Source organism: Nerophis lumbriciformis, linkage group LG06 (assembly GCF_033978685.3).
Source record: "Nerophis lumbriciformis linkage group LG06, RoL_Nlum_v2.1, whole genome shotgun sequence".
NCBI classification, from domain to species: domain Eukaryota; kingdom Metazoa; phylum Chordata; class Actinopteri; order Syngnathiformes; family Syngnathidae; genus Nerophis; species Nerophis lumbriciformis.
In genome coordinates this window covers 29,611,681-29,630,779 of record NC_084553.2, presented here as the reverse complement: position 1 = coordinate 29,630,779, position 19,099 = coordinate 29,611,681, and the positions used below count along the sequence as shown (strand labels likewise).

The window sequence follows — 19,099 nt, the reverse complement described above, 5'->3', positions numbered from 1 at the left end:
ATGCAGTAACATATTGTCATTTTCTATTCTATTTTGTCAAAATTATGAAGGACAAGCTGTAAAAAAAAAGATTATTAATCTACTTGTTAATTTACTGTTAATATCTGGTTTTCTGTTTTAACATGTTCCTTCATCACTTCTGTTAAAATGTAATTAGTACTTATTCTTCTGTTGTTTGGATACTTTACATAAGTTTTGGATGATACCACAAATTTAGGTATCGATCTGATATTAAGTAGTTACAAGATCATACATTGGTCATATTCAAAGTCCTCATGTGTCCAAGGACGTATTTCCTGAGTTTATAAACATAATATACATTTAAAAAAAATATTTTGTCACGATTAAAAATATCGTAATCATTGTAGTATCGACTAGATACGCTCTTGTACTTGTACTTGGTATCATTAAAGTGGATGTCAGGTGGTCGCTCGACCCATGGCATTTGTTTACATTGAGGAGCGCTAGCTTTTGTTAGCGGTGACGCTGGTGAGCTATTGTATCCTCCTACGGTGTGTAATGAAGCATGTTTAGCTATTCCTCGTCCTGCAGGGATGATACTTGAAGAAACATAGTTTTGTCGCCATGGAGGTGAGAATTAGTGATTTAAAAGTAGCTAAAACACTGCTGACTGTGGATGGACTATATCCGCTAGCTAGCTAGCCATGTTTCATTGTTATAGCTTCACCATTAAAATGCGTCCATTCTCCGTTGTCAGTTGTCATACCGTGTCTGCTTGTAAGTACTCCGTGATTGTGCGTTGTTGAACATGCTCCTCTGCTCGTAAAACCAGCAATGTCATGAAGTGACAACGGCGCGTCGCTATGCCTGTTATTTAAAAAAAATGTAAAAAAGGGAACCTGTATTTTACGAAAGGACTATTGTACAGTTTGTGATTAATTAGTACCGCAGTACTTTACTGGTACCGGTATACCTTGCATCCCACTTTGTTCTATGCTATCGGCTGCTGTACCAGTTGCACAACACTGGTTTTCAATAAAATTGCTTGGATGGCTACAACTAACAATTATATTAATAGTTGACTTGTCAGCATTTTTTTTTTCCCGATTAGTCGACGAGTCAAATTATGATCTTCTGTACACACTTGGGTTTGATGTTGAGTCCATGACTTGATTTTAAATTTTGAGAAAACCTCCATCCATTTTCTACCGCTTGTCCTATTATAGTAAATTTAGTTAAATAGTTGGGGTTATTTAGCTGCAAATATTTAAAATAAAAGTGTAAACATGAACATTCTTGGCGGTCTATCAATGAACGTTTTATTAAGCGACTTGTCGATAATAACAAATCTCTGGTTACATTTTATAATCAAAGTTGGCGATTATGTCAACTAACAGTTGCAGCCTTATTGGCCTGTATCGTACATTGAAACGTGAAACGATTAGTCGACATTGCCAACAAAAATCAATAATAAAATATGTCTTTGAAGTGTCTTCTAGCCGGACAGATACTCAATAACAAGTCAACTACTGTTTGTTGCAGCCCTAATATTGGATTGTTCCTGGCAGCATTTATTGTTGTCAACTCCACCTGCTGCAGAAATGTGCAAAACACTAGTTGTGGTATTTTATAACTACTTGAGATTGTGTTCCTGGCTTCATCTGGCCAGGATATTTAGCTCTCACTAGATCGGTTCTCAGCCGAGTGTATAGTGACTGGGATGAGAATCAGTACGTCCAAGTCTCAGTCCATGGTTCTCGCCCGGAAAAGGGTGGCGTGCCAGCTCCGGTTTGGGGGAAGATCTTGTCCCAAGTAGAGGAGATCAAGTATTTCGTAGTCTTGTTTACGAGTGAGGGAAGAGTGGATTGTGAGATCGATAGGCGGATCGGTGCGGCATCTGCAATTATGCGGACCCTGTATCGATCCGTCGTGGTGAAGAAGGAGCTGAGCCAGAAGGCAAAGCTCTCAATTTATAGATAAGATAGATAAGATTAAGGGTACATATGGCAGAAATTTCCTCTTTGGGTGACGGGGCTCTTCCTTAGATATAGGGTGAAAAACTATGTCATTCGGGAGTAACTCAGAGTAAAGCCACTGCTCCTCCACATTGAGAGGAGCCAGATGAGGTGGTATGGGCATCCCAGGACGCCTCCCTGAGGAAGACTGTTAAGGGCACGTCCAACCGGTAGGAGGCCACGGGTGAGACCCAGGACACGTTGGGGAGACTATGTATCCCAGCTGGCCTGGAAACGCCACGGGATCCCCTGGGAGGAGCTGGACAAAGTGGTTGGGGAGAGGGAAGTCTGGGCTTCTTTCCTTAGGCTCGCGACGCGAAGATGGATGGATGGATGGATAGATACTTGAGTTGTCAACATAAAACTAAACTGTTAAATGCAGCTCCTCTGATTTTGACAAAGTCCTGATTTTAATTTTTCGTCAAAAAAAGGTTAACTATCATTTTAGTTACCTTTGTATCCTTTTTATGATGTTGCCCCTGTTTTAAATTGAATTGTTTACTTTACCTATGTTTTGTAGAGCGCTTTGTGATTTTATCTGAAAAGCGCTTTATAAATAAAATTTACTTATTTACTTACTTAATGAAACTAATTCTACCCACTAGGTAGAGAAACCACAATTTGATTATGCCTCAATCTCCTTGTGTATTGAAATGTGAAGTGAAGTGAATTACATTTATATAGCGCTTTTTCCTCTAGTGACTCAAAGCGCTTTACATTGTGAAACCCAATATCTAAGTTACATTTAAACCAGTGTGGGTGGCACTGGGAGCAGGTGGGTAAAGTGTCTTGCCCAAGGACACAACGGCAGTGACTAGGATGGTGGAAGCGGGGATCGAACCTGCAACCCTCAAGTTGCTGGCACGGCCGCTCCACCAACCGAGCTATACCGCTCAAATGCATGAGAAAATCCACAAGTTGTCCAGTGGGATGCATGTGATTGTTTTTTTCATTTTGCATAAATCTGATTTGGCTTTTGTCTCTTTACAGCTTCCTCCATTCAACGACAAAGTGCCGTGCCTCAGTCAGTCTTCTGGTATGCACATTTTAACACTTTGTTCCCCTTTAAGACTTGTGTAGCCATTTATCATTTTAAAGGCTTCTACTTTAAACTTGCAGTACTATTTAATTCGTAGGCTGGGCTGGTGTCCCCTGCCAGGGAAGTGGAACTTTACATTTTTTAAATGTATTCGTACAAACCTTTATTCGCGATGAAAGATACCAGTACATCTAGATCTTTGCATACTTTTTTTGGACTATAATAGAATAAATTGAAGCCACCAACTACCAGCCATGTTTGCATATGACATTTGCTTTAACTTGATTTGTATTGACTATTTAGGAGGTTACTGCACTCCTGCTGTACCATATATTATGGAGTCAATGGGACTGCAGGGTTGTGGTGAGTTGAGCAGCCCGACCTGTTGTGGCTTGACCAGCTCTTGTGCATTTGTTGTAAAACTTAAAATCCTGCCTTCAAAACTGGTGGCTTCCTAAACCTTTACACTTTTATTCTTTCTCTTGTGTGTTGGTAAAATCTATAGAGCTTTGCATGCTCAAATGTATCTTATCTTCTCTTGCATAATGCATTTCACCTCTGCAAAGCCTATGATGACTCCAATTTTGTTAAAAACATCTGCGTTAACATGACATGATTTAACAGGGCATATGAATGGTTTTGTGTTCCTAACACCTGTGTTCCCAATCTGCCAATTGTGAACTTTTGTTCTACTACTGATTGCATTTTACATTTAGGGTGTGTAATTTCAGTCCTACTAACAGAGAGGGCTTTTTCCTAATCTGATTAGAGCAGGTATACTGCAGTCTTCATGCCCAGTTGACCATTGAAGGACACTGTTTTGTGTACTCTGCCTTGCCATTTTGCTTAGTCATTATGACTGAACGCCCCTAATTTGCACGCACGCACTCTTTCTGTTTGTTCACTTTTTTTATTTTGGATGTCACACCACACAATAGCCAGGCAGTACATTATAACTGTAAAATGAACTAAACTGTTTACTATTAATGTTGTTAGTATGTATACATTGTTACCAGTTTATTTATTCCCAATGATTGGACACCCACTTGAAGTGCTGTCAATTTTTAAAGGGGACCTATGAAGATTTTCATCTTTTACGACTTATAGATTTTACACTGTTGGATACTCATGTTAAACAATCCTTAAGGGTCAAATCATAAGGTTCATTCATTTGGCCGTGAGCTTCCACATACCGTATTTTTCGGACTATAAGTTGCTCCGAAGTATTAGTCGCACCGGCCGAAAATGCATAATAAAGAAGGAAAAAAACATATATAAGTCGCACTGGAGTATAAGTCGCATTTTTTGGGGAAATTTATTTGATAAAACCCAACACCAAGAATAGACATTTGAAAGGCAATTTAAAATAAATAAAGAATAGTGAACAACAGGCTGAATAAGTGTACGTTATATGACGCATAAATAACCAACTGAGAACGTGCCTGGTATGTTAACGTAACATATTATGGTAAGAGTCATTCAAATAACTATAACATATAGAACATGCTATACGTTTACCAAACAATCTGTCACTCCTAATCGCTAAATCCCATGAAATCCTATAAGTCTAGTCTCTTACGTGAATGAGCTAAATAATATTATTTGATATTTTACGGTAATGTGTTAATAATTTCACACATATGTTGCTCCTGAGTATACAGTAAGTCGCACCCCCTGCCAAACTATGAAAAAAAACTGCGACTTATAGTCCGATAAATACAGTAGTTTTGGAGTGGGCTATTTGTGAAGTCACAGATTGACAGATCTATTCATGTGGGCATCCTTGTATGCAGCCCACAAAGCTCCCCCACTTCTTCTCCAAGTCTCTTGGCTATTTACATTAAGTGATAGCACTTTTATCAAATTCTGATAATTTTTTAATTCTTGAATGCACAACCTACAAATAACTACTTTCTTCCACGAGTGGGGTCAAAAATGCGTTTTTGCAATAAACTGGGTTGTTATTCTTCAAAATCCTAAATGAAGAGTTATAATATCCCAGGTATTCTTCAAAAAACATGTTTGACATGAGGCCATTTGCATTTAAAAAAAAAAAAAAAAATTATTAAGATGTGTAAGAATTACCTCCTGGGTGGTGAGACTGCTGACATCAGATGTGTAAGTTGGACAGTATTGACAGCCAAAGTTGCATCAGATGTTAGAGATGACATTAGATATGTAAGTGGTACAGTCAGAGTTGCTTTGAATTAAAGGTCCATAGAAGATTCCATAGGAACTGGTTGGGGTCATCTTTGACCCCACCTGTGGAAAAGTGATGCAAAAATTTATGAAAAAAATAAAAATGCAAATGGCCTTATGTCACAAACATGTTTTATTGGAAATACCTGGAATATGAATAACTTTTCATCATAAAGGTTTTGAAAAACAACCACCTCTGGGGTCATTTTTGACCTCAATGAAACTAAGTTTGACACCCCTGATCTAAGGGAACGCCCAAAACGAAGAAACGTTTCATGTGACTGGAACAAAATGTACACCAAAGTACATACCGTATTTTTTGGAGTATAAGTCGCACCGGAGTATAAGTCGCACCTGCCAAAAATGCATAATAAAGAAGTAAAAAAACATATAAGTCGCACTGGAGCATAAGTCACATTTTTTGGGGAAATTTATTTGATAAAACCCAACACCAAGAATAGACATTTGAAAGGCAATTTAAAATAAATAAAGAATAGTGAACAACAAGCTGAATAAGTGTACGTTATATGAGGCATAAATAACCAACTGAGAAAGTGCCTGGTATGTTAAAGTAACACAATATGGTAAGAGTCATTCAAATAACTATAACATATAGAACATGCTATACGTTTACCAAACAATCTGTCACTCATAATCGCTAAATCCCATGACATCTTATACGTCTAGTCTCTTGGGTGAATGAGCTAAATAATATTATTTGATATTTTACGGTAATGTGTAAATAATTTCACACATAAGTCGCTCCTGAGTATAAGTCGCACCCCCGGCCAAACTATGAAAAAAAACTGCGACTTATAGTCCGAAAAATACGGTATGTCTAAAACATAGCTAGACCACGAAGAAGTTTGTTAAATGTAGACTAGAATCTTAGTACCGTAGGTCCCCAATAAACACTACGGCATTTTGCTCATTAAGTGTAATATAGTAGTAGGTATTTGTAATGTTTTGTTAGAAGACTATGATCAGAAATGTTGTGATATGCCATTATGTTTGAATAAATCTGTCGTATTTGAAGAGACAGCTTTGTTATCCATGCTATTTTATTGATTTGTATGTATGCTGTTCTTTGCAGGAGAAGACTATCAGCGCATTAAGTTTGGTGTTGACGAGGTGATTGATTCCAAGCCTGCTGGTGTGAACGACTCTTTATACAAGGTGTCGAGCACCCTTAACCCCCAGGCTCCAGAGTTCATCCTGGGCTGTCAGTCAGTCCAGAAGGCCCAAAAGATGACGACTCAAGCGGGGGACACTCCTGATGGAACCCACTTTAACTCTGTGGACGGGCCTGAATCGGAGGCTTCGGCTCTGGACAATCATCAGGCTTGTCAGGACATGGACGGGCTTCCTGGCAGCCTGGGACAACGTGAGAGGAAGAAAAAGAAAAAACGGCCGCCGGGGTACTACAACTACCTCGAGCCATCAGCTGGCAACGACGACAGTGCTGCAGATGAGACGCCTGTGACCGCACTTGTGAATGGACATGCATTCGGTGTGACACAACACAATGCTGAGGATGTGGACTGTAAAACATTATCAGGGACTGGCCTTTCCTCACCTGGTATTGTCTCCACAGCAACAGCTGCCGTGACATCAGCTACTTTTGCCACCACATCCACTACCAATCAGAGGACTTTTGATACCCCTGTCTCCTCCTCTTTGGACTTAACAAGCGGGGTTGCCTCTTTATCAGACAGCACCAATGCAACTTGCTCCTCTTCATCCTCATCTCAATGCAGAGGGATGGCAGAGGGACCAAGGACTGCAGACCAGCAGCCAGATTGTTTGGCTTCACAGACCCCTGAACTTACAGATAGCCCTCGTTCAAAATCACCTCTTCCTGCCTCAGCTGCTATGGCCATCCCTGTTATTACTACTGAACTGGAGGAAAGAGAGGTAGCAGACAGCAGGGTGGCCAATGGGCTAGCAGTGTCTGATACTCCTGTCAGTGCAGATGGACACAAAGAACACTGTGAGAGTGGAGAGTTCACCCAGCAGGGCTCTCCAGACTCTACTGCGCAAACAGCGGTTACAGAGTCTGCCCATACACCTGCAGTTCCGACTGCACCTGCCGCCAACCCGCCCAAATCTTGGGCTAGTCTCTTCCACAACTCCAAGCCTCTTCCTGGCAGCCCACAGGCTTTTGTAGAGGTTAAGAATGTTGTGGAGGTTGTTGCCCCACCCCTTCTCACGTTAGAGACACCCGAGGAGAAACCGGTTGAGGTCAGAGAAGGTCCTGTCCATGTGTCAGAGGATCCAATGGCTCCCAAACTTGCAGGTATTCAATTATGGGATAAAAGTTCACTATTTTGACCACTAGATGGCAGCCTTTAGCTATATATGATATCTTACTTGTGACTGCTCACCACAGGTATGTATAAAGACAGTTATATTGTGTATGTAATGTGTCCAAACGTTAAAAAGTATAACCTTTGAAAGGCAATATTTGCATTGCAGAAAGCGCTTTGCTTAACTCTAATTTTGAAGAAACGTCTATGTATGTTGTGTTTTCAGTTTTCCTGGATAGAAATAATTAACAATTTATGCAATTTTTTGTAGTCTCATTGCAATTATTGGTAAACTGTCAGCAATCTCAGTTTTTGAGACATGATTACAACTATTCTTAAATGTGTAAATGTTGGTAGAGAAAAATAGAAGCAGTTTGCTTTGAACTACATTGCCTTGCACTGCAGGTCATACCTTATCCATTGACTATCTTAGAGGACACATTCTGCTGCATAGTTAAGATTGTACAAGAAGTGAAGTGAAGTGAATTATATTTATATAGCGCTTTTCTCTAGTGACTCAAAGCGCTTTACATAGTGAAACCCAATATCTAAGTTACATTTAAACCAGTGTGGGTGGCACTGGGAGCAGGTGGGTAAAGTGTCTTGCCCAAGGACACAACGGCAGTGACTAGGATGGCGGAAGCGGGGATCGAACCTGCAACCCTCAAGTTGCTGGCACGGCCGCTCTACCAACCGAGCTATACCGCCCCAGACATGTCTGGCAAACAAGGAATGTGTCCCCACTGTATGAATTATTGTGCCTGGAAGATGTTTTTGTTTTTAGGTTCCTCCTCTAGCCAATGGGGCCATTCTCAAGTTCTCACATATTTGTTTAACTATACACAATTCAAGAACATATTTGTACTAATTTCTTTAGAACATTATAGTCTGTTTGTGTTTTCAATTTAACAGAAGAACACAGACTGTGTAAGAAGGTTTTCATGAGTTTTGTTGGGCTGTCCCATAATGACAGATTTGGTTTATAAGTGGTTGGTGGGCAGTTTGAGTTAATGGATTATGGATTAGTTTGTTTTCATAACATAATTACACATTTTTAGGTTGTTGTGGTCGAGACCTGTTATGATCAAAATGATCTTTAGCTACATCACTAAAGTCTTTATTTTGCTTTTCTTTATCAGTGTTAAGTTAGCTAGCATATCCACGTTACCATGGGAGCTGTGTTTTCATGGCAGTCTCCCTTCCTAGGCGTGGTACAGCATTTCCTTGTTCTTGTTCACTGTTTCTTGTGTTGTCATAAGACGCATGGCTGGAAGAAGGAACATGTGTTACCATACAAGAATACCTAATATAATGAAATTTCACTGACAAGTGTGAAACAAGGCTACCTTTCAAAGATTGATGGTTTTTTTTTTAAATCCCCAGAGCTTATTGAGAATGTGAAGTTGATTCACAAACCAGTGTCTTTGCAGCCGAGAGGACTTGTCAACAAAGGCAACTGGTGCTACATCAACGCTGTATCCTTTCACTGCCTGTCATCACAAATGTCTGATAGTACAATTAGATAGTGTTATTTTGTCTTGTTGCCACTATGCAACTAATGCATAAAGTTTAGTTTAGCAACACTTAGTAACCGCTTGAAAGATGTATTTTCTTTGCATGTCTGGAAATGTTAAGTTTTCTCCCGGGCTCTTGTTTTAAGTAGTGTTGTCAAATGATACTGTTTTATAAACATGATTAATTACTCGCTTGCATACTTTAAATTAACTTAGAAAACAATATTTAGACACAATCTAATTTTATTGTCAGAATTTTATCCAGGAAGATTTTTAAAATGTTTTTCTTGAATACACGTCAGTTATTTGCTCAAAACTTGGTAACAGTTATCTGAAGTCCAGTCAGCATTTATTTTGAAGCAATATTTGCCAGCGAGCACATCTCCTCATTCTTTCTATACAACTTATGCTTTGACCTAATTCATGACCATATTACCTTATCATATAACAACCCAGGTCTCCTATCAGGAAACCATCTATGGTTAAGGCTAAGAAGCATGTGCGCTCAAAATAAATTGCGTGATTAACATGATTAACTATACATGATTAATGCAGATTTTTTTGTGATTAACCACATGAGTTAATGCGTTATTTTTGACAGTCCTGGATCTGCGTGAAAAAAAGATGCTGCTTAATGGCACGAAATGGTAATAGAGTAAATACCTTTTAATTAATTTATTTATAATGGAGCAATACAAATACCAATACCAATAGCACTATTGATAACGAATAACAATAATTACCTCTTATCAACCATACATACATGTAATGATAACTTGAAATACAAAATAATGCAGATAAATGGAGGGGAAGAAAGAAGCTAACTGTATTAACCTTGTAGATTGTTATAGTAACAATAGGTTATGCTTGTCAGTATGCCGTGTGTTACCCAGTTTCCCCTAGGGGAACAACGTTAATATATGTTTAATGAAACGTTATTATATGCCTGACTGTATGTGTGAATATGTGCTTGTATATGTACAGTATGTGTATATGTATGTTTCTACAGTGAATGTGTGTGTATGTATGAATTTTGAGTGTATGTATGTACTGTATTTGTGTTTGTATGTGTGCGCGCATGTATGTATTAGGGTTGTACGGTATACCAGTACTAATAAAGTACCGCGATGCTAATTGATTGAAATCGGTACTATACTGTCTTTAAAAAGTACCGTTACCGTTCTTTCATCTGTGGCGGTGACTACAGCGCACAAAGTGCATACAAGCAATAACATCTTGGAGAGTAAAATTCTTCTGGTTAATAAAGAAGGTGCGTGAAGCGCAATATGTAGGTATTTGGGCTTCAAGAACAACGATAAAGGGGACATTTTAAACAAGGAAGTGCCACGCTTCAAGTGTTGCTTTAAAACACACCTCGCCAAATGTGGCGATTAGTATTAACACCTTTGCTTCGAACTTAAGTAAACATTTAAATAATACACATTTGGATCTGCACAAGGAGTTATAAAGAGTGACATGTAATAATGTAGTTGTTCCACCTGTTCGGCTCCGGTGCAGACTAGCAGCGCAGGGGAGACGTTCCCTTCAGTTCACTTTTCCCCGCAATGGGTCAGCTAAACTCAGTTTTCCGGTCAGAATTCAAGGCCGCCGATTTGTGACAATCTGGTTGCTTTATTATTAGTTTTGCAGGACACAGCTGGACCTGTTCATCACTTTACTGCGCAGTGCGTGCACTCCTCTCTCTCTCTCTATACTCGCCCACTCACTCACTGATGTCACTCAGCCAACACGTTGACATGCTCGCAAAGACACATACTGTACGCTCATAAGTAAACCAGCCCCCCTGTTGTCATACTTGCCAACCTTGAGACCTCCAATTTCGTGAGGTGGGTGGGGGGTGGTGTGGTTGGGGGCGGGGGCGTGGTTAAGAGGGGAGGAGTATATTTACAGCCAGAATTCACCAGGTCAAGTATTTCATATATATATATATATATATATCCCCGTGACCCCGAAGGGAATAAGCGGTAGAAAATGGATGGATGGATGGATGGATATATATATACAAGAAATACTTGACTTTCAGTGAATTCTAGCTATAAATATATATTTTTTAAATTATATATATATATATATATATATATATATATATATATATATATATATATAAATAAAATAAAAGAAATACTTGAATTTCATCCATCCATCCATTTCTACCGCTTATTCCCTTCGGGGTCGCGGGGGGCGCTGGAGCCTATCTCAGCTACAATCGGGCGGAAGGCGGGGTACACCCTGGACAAGTCGCCACCTTATCGCAGGGCCAGCACAGACAGACAACATTCACACTCACATTCACACACTAGGGCCAATTTAGTGTTGCCAATCAACCTATCCCCAGGTGCATGTCTTTGGAGGTGGGAGGAAGCCGGAGTACCCGGAGGGAACCCACGCAGTCACGGGGAGAACATGCAAACTCCACACAGAAAGATCCCGAGCCTGGGATTGAACCCCAGACTACTCAGCACCTTTGTATTGTGAGGCAGACGCACTAACCCCTGTTCCATCGTGCTGCCTACTTGAATTTTAGTGTTCATTTATTTACACATATACACACACATAACACTCATCTACTCATTGTTGAGTTAAGGGTTGAATTGTCCATCCTTGTTCTATTGTCTGTCACTATTTTTCTAACCATGCTGAACACCCTCTCTGATGATGCATTGCTGTGTGGCACGCACAAAAGTGCTTTCATCAAATGCACTAGATGGCAGTATTGTCCTGTTTAAGAGTGTCACAACATTGCTGTTTACGGCAGACGAACTGCTTTACGGTAGACGAAAACGTGACTGCTCTTGTTGTGTGTTACCGCGCTGGGAGGACGTTAATGAAACTGCCTAACAATAAACCCACATAAGAAACCAAGAACTCGTCCTCGATCATTCTGCAGTTATAATGAATGTGCAGGCACGTTGTTTATATTGTGGGAAAGCGGACTCAGGTCCGCATGGAGCTGGAGGGGGCGTGGCCTCCAGCTCCGCCTGAATTTCGGGAGATTTTCGGGAGAAAATTTGTCCCGGGAGGTTTTCGGGAGAGGCGCTGAATTTCGGGAGGGTTGGCAAGTATGCCTGTTGTACACATGTAGATAAATAACCTGTAGATATGTAGACACGCACACAGCTGCTTCGCTTGATGCCAAATATAGCGGAGTTAGGACCGCCCATCTAATTTAGTAAAAAATTGCTAAAAATGTGTGTTTTATCTTTAACAATTTGTGTTATACCTGCTCCATGGCTTATCTAGGTACATTTATTCATAGTTTTGCTTTTAGTACTTACTAAGTGTATTTGTCTTACAGCACAGACCAGGATTGGCAACCATAAATCATGAAGCATTTAATATAATGTCAATAAAGCTTTTTATTATATTCTAATCTAACCCTTGATTATGGCGCACTATATGTAATATGGAAAATTGTTGTTTGAGTGCAACAAGAAAAACACAGTGTTTAATGCCATTTAATTTATATTTTAACCTTCTAAATTTGTTCGAGTGCAATAGGAAACACATGTTTATTGTATCGTAAGATTTTCTATTAAAATAAAGCCAAAATTTACACTTTTTTGTAGTTACCTATAATTGGAAAAGTATTAAAGTATCGATATACATTTTGGTACTGGTACCATATTATTGGTGTCGGGACAACCCTAGTATGTACATATGTATGATTAATTGTGTTTATGCACATACCTTTTTATATGTCTAATTTAATATAAAAAAATTATTAGAGATTAATTGTATTGTTATCAATAGGGATAACAATTTACATATACATCGAGATCTGTCCCAAAGGTTTACAGTAATTCATTCTTTGCTTATGCCCTATGAGAGACCTTTTGCATTATTTTGTGCCTTAGTTTATATCCGTTCGTCCTAATTAGTGGGGTGCGATGCCAGGGGAGACACGTGTGACCTCGGGGAACATGTTTTTTTGCCGTACCCAAATATGATGATGTGTATGTAGCACTTGGCTTCACTGTAACTACGGTGGGAGACGAGGAAAGACTGGTGTGTTGTTTCCTTTAATGTTAATAAGCTTAATATGTTATGCAGAGGTATAGTTGCAACAATTGTATACACAAATTATACTATTTATAGTCACGATGAAGAGCGGAGTTGGAGGAAATGTTTTTTTCTTCCTGGGGGGCGCTTAACAAAAAATATTTAAGGACTGGTTTATATTAAGAATAATGGCAGCTTTATTTCTTGACTTAAAGGCCTCAGACTCTACAGGCGCTGATTGCATGTCCTCCAATGTATCACCTAATGAAGGCCATTCCTCTGCACAGTGAAACACAGAGACCTTGTACCTCCACTCCCATGATAGACAACTTGTAAGTAATGTGTTGCTGTTGGATTAACTATAAGAACACACTGCTGACGTATCGTTCTTTGTTCCATCATGTGAAGTGTGAGGCTGGTAAATGAGTTCACCACCATGCAAATGCCAACAAAACCCAAACAAGGTGAGCTGTAATGACCTCAGCTTGCTGAGATTAATTTTCTGCCGCATCACTGATTGAAGACAATGTCCGCAGCGGTTGGGGATAAGTCGGTGAGAGACATTCGGTCTGGTGTTCCGTTTGAGCCAACCTACATTTACAGACTCCTTACGCTCATCAAGTCAAGTCTTTCAGAGAAGGTAAGTTACCTCAACATCTTCTATGTTACTTGCTTTTTCATGATGGCCCTCGGAACAGACAGTACAGTACACAAAATGCACCAATTAATTTGCTGGAATTTGACTCGGCATAAGAATAAAGTCAAGTCTCACATTGAATGTGCTGATTCTATCAATACTAAGAGGTTTAATGAATTAGGTCACCATATGTGTTGATAGCTGAGTGTTTTGTGTGGTAGAAGGCATTATTTGAATGTGTTTTAATAGGTGCTAATAATCTGCTGTCAGGGTAGACAGGAAGATGCAGAGGAGTATCTTGGCTTCACTCTCAATGGGCTGCACGAGGAGATGCTGTCATTGAAAAAACTAATCTCACCTCAGGAAGAGAGTAAGCACTTTGGTCACTCACACGCGTCACCTCGACTTTGTACTGGATTTTTGCTGAAATGGTTTGTTTTTGTTTAACGCTCACTATGTCTTTTCTCACTTATGTGCTCTGAGCAGAAGCCTTCACACCTAATGGTCCTGAGTCACTGCCAGGTGCAGAGGAAGATGATGTTGACAAGGAGGAAGAGGGGAGTGAAGATGAGTGGGAGCAAGTTGGACCCCGTAACAAAACTTCCATCACTCGACAAGCTGACTTTGTCCGCACGCCAATCACTGACATATTTGGAGGACACATTAGGTATATTGTCAAAATCAATACTTGTTAGGAGGGGAAAAAAGGTTTGGATAAATGTCACATGAGACAAGAGGTGTGATATCCACCCACAAACACACTTAACCGCTGGACTACTTGAAACAAAAAATACTGAGCAAAGCTCACCTTAATAGCATGTTCTTTGACCTTGTGGTCTGGCAATTTGTTATACTCTCATTTTATAGATCATTTCACGATTGTTTTTGAGCAGAAAAACAGTTCACTGTAGGTGTATTTGTAAGCTATTTGGTTTGTTATTTTACGTTATTTCAGGCTCCATCCATCTTCTTCCGCTTATCGGAGGTCGGGTCGCGGGGGCAGCAGTCCAAGTAGCGAAGTCCAGACTTCCCTATTCCCAGCCACGTTGTCTAGCTCCTCCTGGGGGATCCTGAGGTGTTCTCAGGCCAGCTGGGAAACAGTCTTTTCAACATATCCTGGGTCTTCCCTGTGGCCTCTTATTGGTTGGGCATGCCTGTAACACATCCCTAGGGGAGGTGTCCAGGGACCATCCTGACCAGATACCTAAACCACCTCATCTGGATCCTCTTGATGTGGAGGATCAGTGGCTTTACTCTGAGCTCCAAATGGCAGAGCTTCTCAACCTATCTATAAGGGAGAGACCCATCACCCGACAGGAGGAAACTTATTTTGGCACTAGTAAATTATAATTAGAATACATGTAATTATTAGATGTTTGGAGTTTATTTGGCAAAATAGAGTAGTTAAGGTTTTCTCCAGATTGCCAATTTACCTGTGATGGTGGGAGCGTGGCAGAGCGTGTTCAATGTGACATTGTATAATTTTCAAAAAGGCAAACAAATGTATACATATAAAACAAATATGTGATAATTAGTATTAACATATCGTTTCAGAATGTCGTTTTGCTCTACATTTAAATTTTTGCTGCTTACTGTACTTAAACAAAATATTCCTAGAGATTTCTCCAATCCTTTTACCGGTAGTCATTTTTTCTTTATTAAAAATTCCTAGCAACAGATCTAGCATCTTTTTCTAATGTTATTGAAGACAGTACTTGTGTTTAGAGACTACTTCCGTCTCTATGTGTTCAAGACGAACTGCGAGCAGCACAAAGCTTGATGTCACTCTTGCTTCGCGCTGCTGCAAGCCTCCCTCTCCTTAAAAGCCGCCACTGTCCTTACATTTTATAGATTGCTGTCCACGGGTATATACTTGATATATTAAAGTACGTCCACATCCCAGACATGCTGCCTCTGCTCCAGACAACCCTGTGCGTCCTTCTCACATCATCACAACATTCTGTTTTGGCATTGCGGTTCTGGTAGTGGCCAATTAGTGTGCAAATAAACTACGTGTTCATACTGTAACGGCATGCTGGTGTTAATGTGTATGTTTGTGTGTTATTATGGTCATTGTTCCCATGGTCTTGAACACACAGTGTTGGCGGAAAATGAGGAAGTGTGATTGTGTGCCTGGAAGGCGGACGTGTTTGCATGGGTGGGATTATGTGTTGAAAGTGGGCTAGTTGTCAGCATAAGATTGACAATAAAAGTTAAACTGACCGTCGGATTTTGACAGTCCGTATAGTAGAAATTATGGAAAACAAATATGACTTCAAATAATCCACAGTCATTCTTCTGGAAGCTACAACACATTAGATTATATTACTTGGTTTTCACGTAAAATCCTAATTTTTAAGGTGGGGCAGCTAATATTTTGCCATGGTGGGCCGCCACAATTAAGGGCAAACCCTGGTAATGTATGATATGATTGTTTCTGGTATTGTGATTGATCTCCAACAAACTGCACTTAGCAAATCAAGGAAGGTTAAATTTCACCTAATCTGTTGTGCCTCATCTGTCGTCATTATGTGTCAAAAGGTCGGTGGTGTACCAGCAGAACTCCAAGGAATCAGCCACACTGCAGCCCTTCTTTACCCTGCAGCTGGACATCCAGTCCGAAAAAATCCGCACAGTCCAGGAGGCTCTGGAAACATTGGTTGCCCGAGAGTCAGTCCAGGGTTACACTTCCAAAACCAAGCAGGAGGTACGAAAAAAATCGCATATGGAGTGTATGCATTATTTAACTTAAGATGTGCTATCATTGGTGCTCAGGATCAGCTGGTGTTGTTCTTGCTTATTGCATGAAACTAAAAACTAAAATAGTTTGTATGTAATTCAAGAAGAATAAGCACGTCCATAGGCAACTTCAACAATCATGCTTTTGTTCCAATGGATGTTTTTGTGTGTAAAATTGTCTCTAGTGTCACTAGTTGCCTGAAAACAATCATGCTGTGATTTTTCTGGGTTACATTCAACCTGCTGCTTCCTCTTTAGCCTTGTAGACGCCACAACTACTTTTGCGTGTTTCAAATGCCTCTGTGTTTGCAAAGTGATTTATAAGTCGTCACTTGGCAAGATCAAAATGTTCTCATTTTGTGTTGCTATGTCCGTTATTTGCATCTTTTTTTATCTTAAGCTCTTTATCTTCAAGTCAGTGTGGAACTGCTGTCTTAAGCACACATTTGTTAGAATTGCTAATGTTGTGTGTCGTGCTCCTTGTCACAGATTGAGATCAGTCGGAGGGTGACTCTGGAGGAGCTGCCTCCTGTTCTCGTGCTGCATCTCAAGAGATTTGTGTTTGAAAAGACTGGAGGCTGTCAGAAACTCAACAAGATCATCGATTATCCCGTTGACCTGGAAATTAGCAAAGGTATGCCTGGGGAGATGATTGAACCTGACAGGTGTAACGACATGCTCACAATGTTACAAAGGCCAGCCTGTGCCACTGTGCGAATCCTCACTCCCTGACATTTTAAAAGCTTGCGCTGGACACTGAATTGACAGAATGGGCTTTTAGCTTGGCGCCTACAATGCTCATCTCATTTAGGAGGACCCAGGTTCAAGCCCAGGTAGAATCAAAAAGAGGGGCTGGACCAGGTGGGTTACATTGCAGAACACAATACTTCCTCATTCTCCACCAATGTTCTTTCAGGCACGTACAGTGTGTTTGAAAACATGGGAAAAACTGACATTAAATCCAAACCACATGAACATAAAACATTACCACCATCTGGTCGTCACAGTATGAATTGATATATAGCCTATTATTGGCGCACTATTGACAAGTGATCTACCGAAAACTCAGCCTCTTCTTTGATTACAGAATACCGCGTTGCCGAAACCGAATGTAAACAAACCGCATGTGTACGTAATTTGTATATATCCCAGATATGATCGCAGACAGCCATCAACAAAATATGCAAATATTGAGAAGACAGTGGCGGCTTGTAAGCAGAAAAAAGTGCAACTGGAGCAACAACGTGAAGCAAGTGTGACGTCAAGCTCGCTGCAGCTCGCCTCTTTCGTCAGCGACATCGAGGGGCAGAAGTAGAGTTCTAAACACAAGTACATTATATAATATCACCAGAAGAAGACACTAGATATGCTGCTAGTCGTTTTTAATTTAAAAAAGTCAATAAAAGTATCTTGAAACACTTGAAAAAATCTCAACAAAGTACATTGTACAATAAGCAGCAACAGATGAAAATATGGCAAAATGATAAAAAAAAATATATGTAAAACATATGCTAATTACTAATAACGTATTTGTTTTTAAATGTACGTATACATTTTTTTAGCCTTTTTAAATCATATCACAGCCAATTATGCAAATTATTTGATGACTTCATGGTGACCGCGCCCATGCCACAGATATCTTGGCAGTCTAGGGAAAACCCTGCATTGACGTTAAAGTTACAGTTCGATTACGTAATTGTTTTGTACAGGTGGGTTGAAAATATAAATCATACAACTACTTAGCCAGTAAGTACAATTTAAAAAAAAACAAAAAAAACAAGATGAACTAAATCATAATCTACAAGTTTTTTTAAATGCAGGTAAGTACAACAGTAAAAGTTTGAACAGCGTGAATGATCTTTATTTTTAATGTGATCTACCTATTTGCCCAAGTGCAGCATTAACAGCTTCAGTTTGTGGCTGAACAGTAGCAGCTCACTGTTTTTGTCTTATCTACTTGTCTTTGTCTGTTTACGCCAGGGCTGATCAAACAGACAAATTGCTGCACACTGGATATGTGGCGCAAAGTTGACGTAAACATTTTTTTGGAAGGATTAAAAATAACTTATCAGCAACATTTCAGCTTGTTCTCATTAAATAATGCCCACTTGCTGTATTTTTATTTTATTTTGACAATGTGCTAAGGCTCAATGTAAAAAAAAAAAGCAAACTGTCCGTAGATGGTCAGTGCGCCTGCAGTTGGACACCCTTGGTTTATGTCTTTCACACACACGGTTTTACATGTCTGGATCTTTGCTCAATCGGGGAAGACTCCACTTTGTGACCGCTCGTATTTGATTGAGTTAATGCATAATGCAAGAAACACTGTCTTTTGTAATGTATAATTTAAATGAAACTATTTTATATGGTCAATGAGAGCCACAGTCACAAAAACATTTTCAATCGCTTTATTAACACGCGGTAACACAACACACGGTGAGCACATTCATCAACAAGCTACAATCGGCCACAATTCAAATGCATTTCACACACCGACCCCCAGAACCTGCGCTAACACCCAACTTCCTTTCTCAGTTCTCACGTCATCCACCAAGCCCCAACTCACAGATATTACTGTATTGTGCTGAACGTACAGCTAAAAAGGTGGCTGTCTCGCATGTCACCGCAGAGTTCCCCTGGCTAGAGCATGGGATCTGCACAGTGTTGTG

At 39.9% G+C, this 19,099-nt stretch overlaps 1 protein-coding gene and 1 non-coding gene across 5 annotated transcripts in view; both read left to right on the top strand.

Annotated features, from left to right (window-relative positions):
- Nucleotides 1–19,099, top strand: part of usp10 (ubiquitin specific peptidase 10) — a 61,655-nt gene that overhangs the window by 31,081 nt on the left and 11,475 nt on the right. Inside the window, exons 3-13 of one of the 4 annotated variants that reach the window (XM_061964045.1) lie at nt 2,967–3,012; nt 3,319–3,378; nt 6,308–7,510; nt 8,904–8,995; nt 13,277–13,386; nt 13,463–13,518; nt 13,591–13,694; nt 13,962–14,061; nt 14,178–14,358; nt 16,233–16,398; nt 16,920–17,064. In XM_061964045.1, coding sequence (XP_061820029.1) covers nt 2,967–3,012; nt 3,319–3,378; nt 6,308–7,510; nt 8,904–8,995; nt 13,277–13,386; nt 13,463–13,518; nt 13,591–13,694; nt 13,962–14,061; nt 14,178–14,358; nt 16,233–16,398; nt 16,920–17,064 — 2,263 coding nt within the window. Of the gene's footprint in view, nt 1–2,966; nt 3,013–3,318; nt 3,379–6,307; nt 7,511–8,903; nt 8,996–13,276; nt 13,387–13,462; nt 13,519–13,590; nt 13,695–13,940; nt 14,062–14,177; nt 14,359–16,232; nt 16,399–16,919; nt 17,065–19,099 lie in introns of all 4 variants that reach the window. The other 3 variants (XM_061964044.1, XM_061964047.1, XM_061964046.1) reach the window with 3 other exon arrangements.
- Nucleotides 8,678–8,805, top strand: LOC133608980 (small nucleolar RNA SNORA24). Its single transcript, XR_009815662.1, has one exon. It is a non-coding gene; the product is annotated as a small nucleolar RNA SNORA24 (small nucleolar RNA).